Source organism: Nomia melanderi, chromosome 3, assembly GCF_051020985.1.
Source record: "Nomia melanderi isolate GNS246 chromosome 3, iyNomMela1, whole genome shotgun sequence".
Classification (NCBI taxonomy): Eukaryota; Metazoa; Arthropoda; class Insecta; order Hymenoptera; family Halictidae; genus Nomia; species Nomia melanderi.
The window spans coordinates 18883324-18899408 of NC_135001.1; the positions used below are offsets into that span (position 1 = coordinate 18883324).

General features: G+C 41.4%; 1 protein-coding gene across 6 annotated transcripts in view; it reads right to left on the reverse strand.

The window, feature by feature from the left end:
• Dop2R (dopamine D2-like receptor) overlaps window positions 1–16085 on the reverse strand; it is a 237975-nt gene that overhangs the window by 14670 nt on the left and 207220 nt on the right. For all 6 annotated transcript variants that reach the window (XR_004235459.2, XR_004235458.2, XR_004235457.2 and 3 more), the window contains exons 3-4: window positions 3903–4012; window positions 1660–1912 (exon numbers count right to left, since the gene is read on the reverse strand). Coding sequence is in view for 3 of the 6 variants with exons in the window: in XM_076365685.1 (XP_076221800.1) it covers window positions 1660–1912; window positions 3903–4012 (363 nt within the window). In the remaining 3 variants the exon portion in view is untranslated. The remainder of the gene's footprint in view (window positions 1–1659; window positions 1913–3902; window positions 4013–16085) is intronic.

Below are 16085 nucleotides of genomic sequence, written 5' to 3' on the forward strand. Positions count from 1 at the left end.
AAAGGCATGATATTTCATACTTTTACATTGATGTTTCCCGGGATACCGTTTCTTTACCCGCCGTTAAACCGCGCCATGATGCTTTTACGACGAGGGCCATGCCGCGCGAGAAGAAAACGGTCAAGTCATACCGGCGATCCGGTAACAGTCGAATCATTTCTGCGATGTGGGCGTGCCGCTGCTATCGTTCGCATGAGAATTCCTCGTAATTCGATAACGCTCCGTGGAAAAGCAACGCGAAGACAAGGATTTCATAGCTTCGAAACGGCAACAATACGGTTTCGCGTCGCACGAAGCTTCGGCCGATACCTTCCTCAAATACCAAAGATAAAAGATAAACCGCTCAGAACGTTTTCCTTCCGATACGAATTCGAAGATATAAAATTCTCGAGGTTTCGCAATGTTTTCTGGCGAGGTCCGTTTTTCCTTTGGTTAGAGCGTTATTTTCAGACTTACGAACACTTTCGGATGTTCAGCACTTTTTCGTGCAGTTGGGCTGATACCAGGAAAAAAACGAAAATGGCCCGCGACCGTCAACTGACGTGGAACGTATTCGCGATGAGTCGCAACGCAATCAGAGAATGTACCGGATTCGGTGAACACTTGGTTGCATCTGGCGTTAAAATTACACCCGCATAATTTGGCAGGCGAGAATATTACAGGGTCCATGCCAGAGCGTTCCAGTTTTCTGCCGGAAGTTCATACGAGTCATCCGAAGCCACATACTCGTAATATCGCGAACACTAATCTGCTTTTTCGCGTATTTGTTGTTTTGCGCACGATGTACCCTTTACGGACGCGATGTCCTGGACTGTGCTACGCTTATACACGGCATTGGACATGATTTCTTCGTTTTATTGGTTGGCGTCTGGCCTTCCACTTTTTACTGTTCCGTCACTGGTTTCACCTTGCCTGGCCATTAGCTAATATGACCCATTTACTGCCTACAATTTAGCTAGTAATCTATAAAGTACCATTATTTGATAAAACACATTTGATCTCTTAGGGAGGAGTCAGTAGTTATCTTTTCTTGACTCGTATATCTTTTATATTCTACTCATCTAACATTAATTCTATTTACTCCACTCAATTTTCTGGCTCCACTATTTACTATATTAATGATTTCACGTATAAATACTTTTCTGCTTCTGAGTCATTTTATTTTCCAACCATTCGTTCTTTATTCGTATACCTTTCTGCCTCTACTCGCGCTACTCTACTCATACACTATTCACTCTCGACTGATATTGCATATTCTTCCGTATAAACATATCTTTCTCTGCTTAAACTTTGCGCACTTCAATCTGGACTTACTTCCGTACTTTATCCGGACCTATCTCATTACCTTATCATCTGAACTTACATATTCATTCCTCTCTACATATTTCATTTTACTCAAGCATAACCCGGCCCTTTATAAATTTTCTATTCCCTCGAATCTTCATTAAATTACTTTCCCTGTACCGTCTACTCTCTACTCGCGCCACCCGTCTCCGCCCTCTCCATTTACCATCCTCGCCTCGCTCCCTAAAACCGCGCGTTCTACGTTGTCGCGATATCCAACACCGCAGGATAGGACAGGATTATAAGTAGATCCATAAAACGTGATTACAGGACGGCCGCGCCGGACGGTTTAATTATTCCATTAACAATGCTTACCTTGAATATGTTATAGTAGAGAAACACCATGATGATGCAGGGTATATAGAAGCTGGATAGGCTCGAGTAGATGATAAAGTCTGCATTGTTGAAGAGGCATTGGTTCGGCAGCCGGTCAGGTGTGTTATTCAAGCCGAGAACAATCGGGCTGCCGATCGCGGCCGATATCGCCCAGACCAACAGTATCGTCAACCACACTCTTCTATTGTTCTTGTGCTTGGCGTACTTTATCGGCTGGGTCACCGCTATGTATCTGCAATTCAAATTCGTTTCGTATAGTATCGTACATCATTTGACCGTCACGCCTTTACTCATCCGCTGTCGTTTGTCTCGATAACGGGGGCGGCCTAGTGTTTTTCATCGGTGTATAAATCCTAATTTCAAATTATCTTACAATTTACGACTGTCGTTCGTCTAGAGATTCAAAGAAGAAAATTAAAACTTCGAGTGAAATTTTCGTGTCAGATATGGACATTTAGTTATTAACCTTCGCATGATGTATGAACTATAATGAAATATGCGTTGCACGTGTTCCGTTAAATATAAATGTTACAAGTATATAGAATCATTTAAAGAAATAAATAAATAGAAAGGTACTTAAATATAGCTTTCGCCAGTAAATATAATCATTTCTAAACGATCCACGCAAAGTTTAAATTGCGTGCAAGAGAAATCTGCCACGGCTCATCGAAGTGTTCTAAAATGTATCAAAAGTGACACTAATAATAATAATGCGACGCTGAGGTCCACAATATTAGCTTAGTTTGCTAGTATAAATGGCACAACAGGAAATAAGTAACAAAACTACGTTAATAAATGTCACGGGGCGACCGGAGCACGGTCTTCTCGACGTAGAAATATAAAATATCTGTTTCTTGTGGAGGAGGCGAAATTACTGTCCTCCACTTCCGCTAATACGTTGCCCCGTTTTCGCGACCGAAACGAATATTCATGGCGGCGCCACGGAAAAAGTAAAAGACCGGTGGAAAACGGCGGCGGGAAGACGGGATTATACCCAGCGGGTGGCGAGATCGAAGAAAGAGGACCGGCCTGATTAATTAAACCGCTAAATTAATGCTTATTCGTGGGGATTTCCTCGAAGACGTATTATGCGATTCGGATTCCGTGGATTTAAGACCGCGGAAGGAATGTCCTTAATAGACTGCGCCCATTTTTCCGTATCGAACCGCGCATATTTTAACATACGGATCCGCAGGAGCACGGTATTAGTCACTTGTCCGGGCTATTTCCGGTTGGACGGGTTCTCGTATCGGATGATCACAGATTTTTTCGTGTTGATGCATCACGACCAGAGCTATACAACTAAGAATCGGGTCACAAGTGGAGATTAAAATGAAAAAACACGTATGTTTGCCGTGAAATACATGAGTTCTCCACAGTTTGAAAGTTGTTTAGCTGCAGTTTCTGATTGTTCTCAAGTTCGAGTGATAAAACAATTAGTTCTTTACCTATATAACTTCGTCGATGTTTTTACTTTTTATACTCGTAATTTATACAGTTATGAATATTTCCTATTAGATTATGAAAATTGAAGTATAAGAGTAGTCTCAAAAGTGCATCTTAGGAATATTAGGTCATCGAACCAAAAATCGAGGCGACTGATCAGCTTAGTATACCGATCGATTCAGAACTTGTGGTTTTGCATTTAACGCACACTAATGAAGATAAATAAACAGAAATTCGTATCGATCGCGCCGGAAATTGAATCGAGTTAGGTAAATTCGCGGCAAAGTCGGAAACGGTTTGGAAAAATGGCCGCTAATCCGTGCGCGATGTTTCACGAGCAGCGGAAAATCGTGGATCTGTTTCCATTAAAAATTGTAGTTATTTCAATCGAGGCGTCTCCAGTAGAAATCTGATTTACGGAGACTGCGCTCGCATTTTGAGCCACCGCTCAGTTGACGCAGACACAAGCGCGATCCGGTCCGTGGTCTTGTTACCCGTGTCACGTAAGCCGGTTAAATCAGCTACCCCAATTTTCTCTACTCTTCGTGTTCTTTTCCTCCTTTTTCCCTTCATCTAAACGATCGCCGTTTCGAGTTTCTCTTTTTAGGAACGGATTGCCGAGTTCAGCACGAGCGTGTCCATTTTCGGCGAGATTGCAAATTGGTCACGAGTATCAGTTTCTGTACAGTTCCGCCTGGATTCGGCGAAAGAGGACAGCGATCGAAGAGAGGAGATCGGCGAGTTTTGGAAGAAAGAGGACGCCACGGTTCGCTCACCTGTCTATGGAGATCGCTACGAGGTTGAAAATGGAACTGGTGCTGCAGGTGACGTCCATCGCGATGTAGAAGTCGCAGGCGAAGTCGGGCAGACTCCACGACCCGTTCACCTGGAAAACGAACAGGCAAACTGTGAAGATTAAATTCGCCGATAGAGTCACCGTTGCCGAATGAAATTTCAACGCGTCGCGTCGGCCGGCTGTTGTTTCGGCGTTAATTAATGGAACCCTCCGTTTGGCCGGTGTTTCGCGCGAATCGCCGAAAATAGGGGAGAATTGATCGCAATTATCGGACTATTCTGCGGAACAGATTTGCCTTCTGTCCGGTCTGACCCTTAATGTCCGCGGAACGTTTAGGTTACACTCTGGAATCAATGGTTGATCCATTTGATTATCATTAGCGGGCACGTTCCGTATGGTACATTCAAATAATACGTTCCGGAAAGAAGAATTTCAGTCGGTAAACTCAAGGGGATCTCTGGAAGTATTCCAGCCGAATGAACTCATTGAAAGACGACCACCTTTGATAGTGGTCTCACCCTCCCTCCTCCCGTTCGAAATGTGGGTTAACCCACTCGCTGTTACATGGTCACCCATTTCACTCCGAACCACGGTAATTGATTACCTTGTAATCGTTCGTTTCTCAAAAGAGACTTAACGTTCAGTGTCTATCACTATAATCGTTCAGTTGATTCCAAAAATTTCAATGTCACACTCATTGAACTAGCATGAACAATCTTACTACCATCTTACCTTCTGTTCCCAACATGGAAACATTCTCGTACAATAACATTTAAAATACTCTTACATTAAGTTATCGCAATCAATAATATTCAAAAGAATTCACTGAAATAGTTTTCTACCTTCGAAAAGGTGCTTCATCGCCGAAGCGGCGCCGTGAAAATAAGGGTTAACAAGCCAGAAAATTGATATTCCCGAGTCAAACAGAACAATCCCACGGACGTATTCCGAGTCCATTGTATCTCTAGATTCCAGTACTTTTCGCTTTCCCCTATTTGCATCCGCGCCGCTGGGAAATGTAGCAGGAGCGTCCTCGCCGGGGAAAACGGCGTTTCGAGAGGCGTCTCCGCGAATCAAAGGGCGGACGGCGGCGTCCGAATCAAGAGCCAGCAGCTTTATCTTCTCTCTTTTGCATTCCGTTCGTCGTGCTTCTCCTTTTTCCAGCAGTCGCCATTCTTCGGATCCCCGCGTCTTCATCCGACGTTTTATCCACGGAATCGCAGCCATCCGTGGACCGTGGCAGGACGAGCGAACCCGTGATTTATACGGAACGACCGTGCCCGGCGTACAAAATTCGGCCGAGGACGATACCGCCGCCTACCACGTACGCGGCTCCTCTCGATTTTCTGTTTGAGCAACCGGTCCCCGATGGGCTCCGATTTCTTTGTCGGTGCCCCGGCCGGAAACCGCAGCTACTCCCCTTTCAATCGGGCCAGCTCGCTATTCAAACCGCGAACCCGCGAAAATTCTGCAACCGTAGCCGCTTGCGGGAGAGAGCGGTGAGTGTCCCTTTGAGACGCTCCCCGGAGACGCGATACTGTTCCTTTCTCTCTCCCTCTCGCTCTGCACAGTATATTTCGGCGTGCATTACGCAGACCGTGGCACGCTGCGTCCAGCCGCGCTACCGGTTTCAACGTAAATTCGGGTAAGCATTTTTGGCAACGGATCCAAAAGGGTCTGGGTTAGGTCTAAGTTAAGGTCTCATAAGAGGATGAGTTATTAACGAGAATATCTTTGTCGACGGGTTTATAGGAAATTAAATTGAGAATTTGTGTTGCAGTGTTTGGAACCGTTTGAACGAGGTAGTTGGAATGATAAATTAACCCTTAGCACTCGGAAGTTTTTCACTAGGAATATTTTAACATTTTCTGATGAGATAGAATCGATATTCTGTGAAACTAAGTCGACGAGAAATCACGCGTACGTTGAGGAACAAAACTATTTTGTTTGAATATTTCTCAAAATGATGCATTATAGGAAATATAATATTAAATATCAGATTTTATAGTTTTACTGTATGAAATCAAGTGAGTGAGAGTCACCTCTCGAGTGCAAAGGGTTAATATCGTGTATTTTTCGAAATATATGTGCAGATGGAAAATGTAAACGCAGGTAACGATTATCCGGAATTCAGGAGTCTGTCGAACGTTCGAGGCGTAGCGGTATTGTTTAGTTTTTGAAGTATGAATGGACGATTGGTTGGCTGGTGTCATATTGAGTGGATGAAGATCTGCAAAGAAAGAATGTTTAGAACTGAGCGACTGGACCGTCAGAGTTACGTGATTTGGAAAGCGTGTACGTGACCGAGAATGCTAGCTATGGATGCAAGGGACAAGGAGCAAGTGAGAAGGGATGCATGTGGAAGAAAGAAAGTGTGACTCGGTATGAATGTTAAAAGTACGTGGAAGTTGTGCGGCAGGGTAATATGACAAGATAAGCAAAGAAAGTATAAGCGGGAATATTACAACATAGTTTAAAGGAGTCTTCGGCGAATGTACAGTAGCTGTTTCATTTATTTCATTTGTTTTATTTGTTTCATTTATTTCATTTGTTTTATTTAATTAAATAAATTCTTGTTAATATTAAAGCCTACCACGGCATCCCAATCCTACATATATCCTCCTGATTTCCAAATATGCGTTCAACGTTGAAAACTTTCAATTAAATCACGGCCGACGATTTTAATTAAAGCAACGAATTCGATTAATTGTAATCTTCTTCCATAGAATTCGAATGAATCTAAATAACGAACAGTACGGTTCGCAGTAAATTAGTATAAGGGCAATCGGCGCGTGACGATTTGTACAGGTACCGTCAGGAATTGATGGCAGTTGATTGAAAACTATACATGGGTACACGGACAATCGTGCTTCCTGCTGGGCATTGTCTTCTTTCCGCGGCCACGTAAACGCGAGTAGCAGGACAACGGGAAAACGTTGTAGGAGGATATTCGGTGGAATTGGAGGTTCGTTCAATCCGGCCCGATATCGATCACGCCCCGCAATATGCATGATGATTACTTGCGCGGCGCATTAGAGAATAGTATTAAGTTGCGTTACCCTGGGTTCAACTATCGGCGGCTATCGATCGTACCTACTTACACGTCCGCACGGTTATTCCGCGTACCGCGCCGGGCACCGACGTGTGGCCGGTACGCGACCGATCCATCGATACTTTACGACGTCGTAACGTCGCCGAAATATACGACGTGCGCACGATACAATGTCGCTGCTTCTGCCATTCAACATACGCCCGCTGAGATACTGGCCCGCGTTCCGAATGTGACGGGAATATGCAGGACGCCCGGCGCGGCGCGTTCTTTTACTGCTTTTTCCGCGGAAGGGGAGAAACGCGCGGATAGATAAGACGAAAAATGAGGATGCTACCGCGAGATCCGCGGGTCATTTAGTTTCTGGGGGAGACAAGGGTTGACCCCTTGCTTCGTAATAACCTTTCGGACTCGCGGTGAAGATTTTGAACAGGATTCCTTAACCCTTTGCACTCGAAAAATTTGTCACTAGAAATATTCATTTTTATGAGACATAGATGACATTTTCTTAAACTTGACTAATCTATTCACAAAATAAGGGGAACAATGATATTTTATTTCCACATTTCACGTATCGACAGATTACTCGAGACTTAACGTTAAATACGAAATTTTACAATTTTGATGCACCAATCGACTGGTGACTGAGAAACACCTTTGCAGTGCGAAGGGTTAATTCTTCAGAATTCGAATTTATTGTAACTTACTGCGATTTTAATACTTTAGGGGAAACGTGGACGTTGAATGTGCTCACGTTTCGTTTTTTCATTAAATTATTGACAAAGTAGTTTTTTTCATTAATTATTAATGGTAAAGCAGTTTTATTAGAAAGTTTATTAGAAAGAAAAATAATCACCTTAGTAATTCAGCACCTTTTTCTAACGATGTACACGTGAACATTGTTGATCATGTACTGCTATTGCAGTCGATGTCAAATAAATTTTTATTCTACTGTAAGCAATAAGATAATATATTCAATAAAGAAAAATTTTATTTTTCGAGGACACCTGTGACCTTCATTGAAATAAAGGACGCATGGGAACGGCATGAGAAATATTTTTAGACTATGCAAATCACTGAGAAAAATACATGGAACTATTTATAAAAAATGCATGGAATTATTTATAAGAAATGCTAACCACATGGTTCAGAGGTTTACCAGTGTTGCGTGCAAGTTCTCACTTTCGCAATAATTTTCGAGAGGTCCGGTTTGCCGCAACGAGCCCGAGCCACCGTTGTGTATGTAGATTTAATATCGTTCTGCTATTTTCCTGTTTAATTCCCGGAAGAAAGAACGTCATTGCAGAAGTGAAAAGGCGTGCGAATAAAGACGAGCGAATATTTCCTCGTGCTTCAATATCTCATCTACCGAAGTCGCATCGATTGATCACCTGTGAATTCATTACCGTAACTCTCACTATAAAATTTTACTTCAAGAATTCATTAAACAACACCCACTTTTTCATATCGATTACGAATTTTATTAATCCATCGCTGTACAACAGATTTACAATAAACACACGATTTCCTTCTAGAATGTCAACAACGACAAGATAATTCCCGCGAACTTATCCCTGAAACGCATCGAAGACGAAGGGTTGAACAACCTTCATCCCCGTGATCATCCCTTAAATTGTTAAGAGACGATACGTTTATCGAAGCAAACGTTAGCGGAGCGCTAGGCAATTACTGTGAAGTTCGTAATTAGTCTGTTAGCGTTGAAACGGAACTTAAGCGATTATTGTCGTATATCGTTGTAACTTGCTCCCCTGGCGCCATTATTAATACATTGTGGCAGTTTCTGACGTGTTGGCCCCCTAATGGAATAGAAACAGGTTGCCCGTTGAATTATAGCGTGCAATGAATTCTTGAGGCCGGCGCGCGGAAGGAAAATAGATTTCTCGGAGCGAAAGAAACGCCGGTTTCATAAAGCCCTTTGAGACTGTCTCGTGTTTGCCGTCGGCCGAGTCCGATCGAACGCGCGTCCTTCCTTTTATCCCGCGGATTTCTCCGATCGTGTCTGCGCGTTTCGCCCAGAGATGTCATTAAACGCCGGGAACCATGTCATCGGGAATTCTCAAAGGAAAGCCGGTCGGCCGGGGCGAAGACACGCGGCCAAGAATACTGAAGGATCGCACTGAGGGATATTAATTCGAGGAACGTCGATCTCGATCGAGCAAGAACACCCCAAAGGAGGAATCGAAAAAATGAAGTTCTCTCCCTCGTGACATTTCAATGGAGGAATTCGATTCGCTCGCTCGAAAGACGTCCTGACAATGGACGAAGAAATCTGAAGGATCGACGTTGAGGGCTGGTAATCAACCAGCAGTTTGGAGGTATTCTAATATTCCCTTTCGAGAACTTGTTAATTAAAAGTGGAATTCGAGGGGAAGAATTTCAGGCCGTTTGCTTTCTTACGAACAAGTAACTGCGGGTTGTATAAAAATTCTGGAACTTCCTTGAAGATTGATTTCTTGGATTACAGTGACACACATTTTTTACTTACCTCGTAAACTTCCGAGACTTCAGAGGTCTCGGATCCCTTCTTTGTCAAGCTGAATAGACATTCCAGTCATTTGACGCCAGCAGATAAAGTTTCACAAAGAAAACTATGACCCAGTGCCGCGCGGAGGTCGCGCTAAGCTGCGCTTTATCTTCGAGAATGTCGGGAAACTTATATTCGTTGTGTTACTTCGCGAGAAAAACCGGCAAACACCGTCGAGTCTAATTTCCGTGAAATTAACGTTACTTCCCGTTACTTCCGTGAAAGTGTTCAAGATCTTCGCGAACTTGGGTTTCAAGATCCCGAGCGTTGTTTGCGATTAGCGGTATTGGCCCGTGAACGCTGCCTCTAATTAGTTCTCTTTAATTTTTCTAATTTGTGAGATTAATCCCAGAGGAACCTGTCCAGTTCTAAGGTTACAAAGAAAGATGAAAACTCGACGTTTTATTATTTCCTGCTTTGATCTTTAAAGAGGATTTACAGAAATCTAGTCAGCGTGCAGGATTTCCATGGGGAGTTGAAATGTTAACAAATTTCTCTTGACTACTTTGCACGAGGAAACGTTTGATAGATGTGGAAACAACTTTAACACGTTGACTGCTACGAAAAGCACTAGCATTTTATGTATCGCTTATTGTTTATGAAGCAAAGATTGAAAGGAAGAATTATTAATCATTTGGCATCACAATTCTTACGTTACACTATTACCTAATTATTTATGCTACTGAGCAGTATCCGATATTAGTTGTCTTATTAATTATAATTATTTTCTCGTAATTTGGATGACCCCTGTAGCAGTCAACGCGTTAACACTAAACGCACCGTGACTGGTCAAATGACCGGTTCAAACATTTCATTTAAAATTCTGCGTTCCTTCGTTCAATTGACTTCATGTCCAACCTGTTTACTTTCATTTTGCATCCACTTATTTAACTGATATATACAAAATGTTGTGGTACGTTTAGCGTTCAAAATGAATTTTGTTCATGTCGGAAATTTGCTCTTCACCGTTCGTCTTGACCCGATCTCACGTCGAAGAGCTGCGACGATCATCAACGTCGTTAAACCGAGACTCCGAGAGGAACGAGTTCAGCGCGCAGATTTACGAGGACCCGCCGTTAATTACAAGATCGCTGCAGTCTAAACCCTGAAACCGAAATCCCAACACGGTCCGAATACCGGTAAGCAGCGTTGTAATGCGTCCTTGTCGGGAGTTGAGCCTCGGCCAAAATGCCGATGTAATATTTAGGACGAAGTAATTTAAGAGGGAGCCGCGCCAGTTACAGTTCGCTTTGAGGACGGCCTGTTATCCGGCGTGTGACGCCCTCCCTGTTGTTATCCTTATTGCTTCTACAACGGAAATATGCAAAATTTGTTATAACACGTTCCAGCCGTAGTAAGGCTTAAGCCGCTAAGCGTGGATTATTAATACGGTCGGACCATCGAGTAACACGTGTAAGAACTCGTAATTTGTTTACGTTAAATGAGAACCTAGATTCGTGTTACCCGATACTGATGAAACTAGGTAAAAATTAACGAATGCTCTCGATCGCTGAACGGAATTAGTGTTCTCGTGATAACTAGTAACTAAGTAATAATTTTACATTGTTAGATTGGCCTGCGCAAAGGTCAGATTTGAATCTAATCGAAAATTTATGGGCTCGTTTGAAAAGAGAGTTACACTGCGAATATCACACGATGCCAACATCATTGGATGATCTTTGCGGTACTAAAGGCAAAAGGTCACTGAACTAAATATTAAGTTCTTAATAAACATATTTAGTGCAAAACTGAGTACAACATTATCTGTAATAATAGACGGCAATAAAACGTAAATAACAATTAAGTGATCTTATTAAACTTTAGAAGCAATTTCATATTCATACTGTTAAAATTCTGAAATATATTGATTAGTTTCCAAAGGTATGTAAAGTGTGTTCAGTTCTACTTGTCACTGTAGCTTTGGGAGTTTAGTGGGTAGATATTTGTTGATATCTGCTTTAATAAACTTGTATAATTGAGAATTATTGATGGGATTGGTAAGAAAATTGCAAGTGTAATATTAATGGAAGACAATGAACCGATAAGAGTTTCTATCGGTTGAGTTGAAAGGTCACGAAAATGTGGAAAAAGTATTAGTGAACATTGTTATATTACGTTAGAAATATTAAAATATATAACGAGCATGTGTACGATACAGCAAATGATTTGTAATTCCTCTTTACCGGAAACGAGGAGCTTCCATAATTTTCAGGACGATGGTGAAGCTGTTCAGACTCTAGATTTATGTAGAGTAAGCCATTATCCTGTACGGGGCACTTAAAACAAGCCGCCTGAACTGTCTCTTTGTTTTTTGGTGTGAGGGAAAATGGTTGAAGAAAGTTGTTCGTCGAACGTGCTTCATAATCACTCACTGACTTTTAATACATCAGCGTAGCTGTGGAAACTTTGTTCTCTTATATAAGAGGAGGATGATGTTCTAATATCGAAAGTTTTTGTGAGGCATATTTCAACGTCAATATTTGATTTTCATCTGCAGTTCAGATTTAGTTCTATGCATTCATACCGCATAATATTCAATTACATTTTTAATAGTGCCATTAAGGAAAAAGTTCGATTGCATTCATTAGGGAGTCCAGTACCAAATGCTCTCTACCTCCCGATAAAAATTCCATTAACGAGAATGATTATTTTAACTATTTTAAAATACCTGTCGTACTACTTAATAATTATTTAACATATTGTTATATGCACCTTATGTGTCTATGCATTTTCGCGTAATAATGATGTCAATTTTCATAATTTCGAACGTAACCACTTACACCATTAAAGTACATTTCTTTCGCTGCAGACGTTTACGTAAATATTGATGTTCATACGCCAATTGTCGAAATCGAAATCAAACAGAAATATTATTGATACTATTAAAAGTTTCATCAGATTTTCAATTCAAAGAAAATCTCGTTACAGTTTATCCAATATATCAGCAAATCTCCTGAAATCTAATTAATCAGGACTACAACAAATGCACAAAGGCATGAGTTCAATTTATTTTCATAGTATTATTCATTATGAACAATACTGTTTCCTTAATTTAGATATTCCGCGAATAAATCCTATAGGAATGGAGTTCTGGGAACTATCTTGCAAGTATTGACCAGAGTTTGGCGAATTCCCGTATATCAAATGAATAAATCATACAGAAACAAAGTTGTCGAAGCTTTTGCAGGATCAAGTTACTCCTACAATCATAAAACCAGTTGGATTCCGAAAAACACGTGTTACTATTACAATAAACTAGATAGGCAACTAAGTTCACAACTTTAACCTTCCTAAAACATAATTATTCATTAAATTTATACATTCATGCAATAACACGAACAAGTAATAACTGCTTGAAGCATAATATAGAAAACATAGTGAATTAATCAGTTTCCTACGTTCAGCATCAACATGATCATATTGAGAACTACAAATTTAATTAACACGCTGAATATCATGGTGGTCACCCAACCGAGTTGAACTACTATAATTCACACAATTAAACGATTATCTAAAAACATTTCTATATTATAAATAATGCTGCCTAATGCAGTGACATTCAGCTAAATCAATATGCAATATTAATACTATAATACAATCAAATAATTTAACATTATATTTTTTTCTATTTTATACATTTTGCTGCGTGAAATCGCTCGGTATTCGTGTAACTATTATAGTTGCTTCCATTTCTAATCCCAGTAAATACCTTAATTCACTACCAAGTTCTAGATCACAAACTTTAACGCCAAGTTGACAAAAGAAACGCTGAACATAGTGTGACCGTAGTAAAACTATGCGTTGGCCAGTCGCGTCGAGAGTCTGTTGCAGCCGATTCGCATCTTCCCCATGGTTCGCGTGTCACTAGTGCAACCAGTATTAATAACGGCGTCAGGAACAAATTGCAAGGAACTCGGGGACACGTCGCACGATCTTAGCGAGGCGCGAAGGATGTCTGCTCTGCATCTTCCAGCTGGTGCCTTATTTTAGCCGTGCCCTCGTCTCTGAATCCCTTCAGCCGGCTCACCAGCATCATCGGGTTAAATGAGCCATAACTCTGCTGCGCGTTGCTCGGTAACGCGTCTCCCTTGTCAAGAGGGGATTCACATCGACGCGCTTTCGAAATAGACGTAAACGTGCGCGCGCCCGCGCGCAAGCCTCGCTCGGCAAGCTATTTCCTAACGCGCGAACTGCGCCGGATAATTGATCGTGAGCAACGGACAGCGCAGGATTTTTAACCCCTTGCGCTCGGTTCGCTGCAGTGGCATTCCTTCTTCGTTGCGCGTGGAACAATGTTTCCAGAAGTATCGTACCACAGTGAATTACAAAATGTGACGATTAACCCTTTGCACTCGGAAGTATTTTGTTAGCGATACTTAACATTTTCTAACTGGACGAAGACGATGGTTCTTTTTAAATGAATTCGAAGGGAAACCACAGGTTAATTGAGAAACAAAGCTTTTTTACCCCAATAATAATATTTAATATTAAATATTAAATTTCCTAATTTTACTGCGTCAAATCAAGTGACTGAGAGTCACCTCTCGAGTGCAAAGGGTTAACACGTAGAATGCCCTGTGATCTCACGGGGCAAAATCCATAATGAAAAATAATATGAAATTATTTAATCGAGTTGCGCTATTATTATTGTACGTAGTTACCATTAGTTATAACATATGGGAAAATTTTCAAATATACTTAGCCCTCAGTTTACACGGCATTTGAATTGCACGATTTCGGTTTAACACGGTTGAAGAACTTCCATTTACACGACACTTGCATTTCCTTTTAATACGGTCAGGCCAGACAAATGCAAAAATTATATTAATTTTGTAATATTATAACCACCAAATGGATATTAAAGGAACAGTCCCTCATCAAAAAAATCTTTAGTAAAAAAGAAGCTAATAACAGGAAACATATATACAAGAGAAAAATTAAAATTGAAATTGATTTATATGATATATAAAAGAAATCGTTATAAGAGAAAACGGATAATCGGTAATTTCTCGTGATATATCTTATACTAAAAATAAATAACATTGTTTCATACAGATTTGTTAAATTTATTACATGTGTATTTCTTTTCAACGTGTATTGCGGACTCGAATTACACGATTTCAATTTACACGGCATTTCCGAGGAACCAATTTACCATGTAAATCGAGGGTTGGGTGTAATCGTTTATTTGTGAGATAAATAAAGAACCGAGTGTATGTAACGGCCTTCTTTCAATAGGAAAAGCTTCATTTTCAAGTCTTCTCTCACAGAAAAGTGCCGGCTAGATGGTATTAAGAAAGTAAGTAGACTTTAATGGGTTATCCAAACGAGAGGAGCAGAACAAGGTTTCCATCGGTCGATCGACGACTGTATCGTTTTCACGCGAGCTCGAATTTACCGGCGCGGCGGTTCGAGGGAATTCCGTTCGAATCTAATCGGGGGTCAATCAACACTGGCGCCGTCAGGCTAACCGAAATTCGTCATCGTGAGCTATTAATCGATTGTCAAAGGTGTACACGAATTGTTCCAGAAGTTTGCCAACTCATTTGCTACTGTCGATTCTGTGAGCATTGTTGCTAATTGCTTTGCGGGTAAACAGAAATTTGCAGTCTCGAATTTTTATCGGGCAAACGTTTGCTCCGAAATGTTCCTTTCAATGAAACAACCAATCGGCAGAATTTATTTATTTTTCATCTAGCTGCGACCGTTAAAAACAGAAATACGTATCGAGATAAACATAACAAGGTCATACAATAGGAAACCATATTCAGTGAATTATAAATTAATTAAACATTAATTGCTATACGTAACCAACGGAAGTCCCAAAAATTTTCCACGAAACGTTCTCTAGCAATTCATTTAATTAGACGTTCCAAGTAACTATTACGCGAAACCGCATGGATGCATAAATTCCAAAAATTTCCCACGAAGTATTGTCTACATTGTAATTCACAGGCTTCTGATCCGACTGATACATATATCCGTGTCGCTCTAATTCGCGCCAGAGAGCATCGGCCGTTTAGACGTCACCGAAATCTGAATTTACGGTGCGATAGAGGCCGCCCGGGTATTGGTATCGCAGCTGTACCTTTGACCGAAATTGGATGGCCCTTCGGACGGGGACGTCCTGAAGGGAAGCCGGGAAAGGCCAAGGTAAAGCGACACTTCCGGTCGATGTAAGCCTCTTCGCAGGTATGTGCATAATCGAGGCATTTATAGCCGCGTGCGACGGGGGCCTATAATTAGCAGCATGGGGAGCGGGACAAGTCGACCTTAAATTATTCCAACGACCTTGCTTGGCCTGATGTTAAGAGAAACAGTCAAGGAACACTACGGCCGCTATCAATCGTTCCCTCGGTTCCCGGCGGCTTCGGTTCCGCCGTTCTGGCCGAGGCTCCATTGAATTATGGATCACGTCCATACACGTGCGTGTCGATAATTCAGGAGGAAAACAAGACTGCCGAAACTTTGTCCTGTTACGAGCGTGTCCGATAATATTTACTTCATGAATATCCCGTGGAAAAGGGTAGCTTAACCGCTGCTCTCTATACCCCTATAAACTCCGCTGC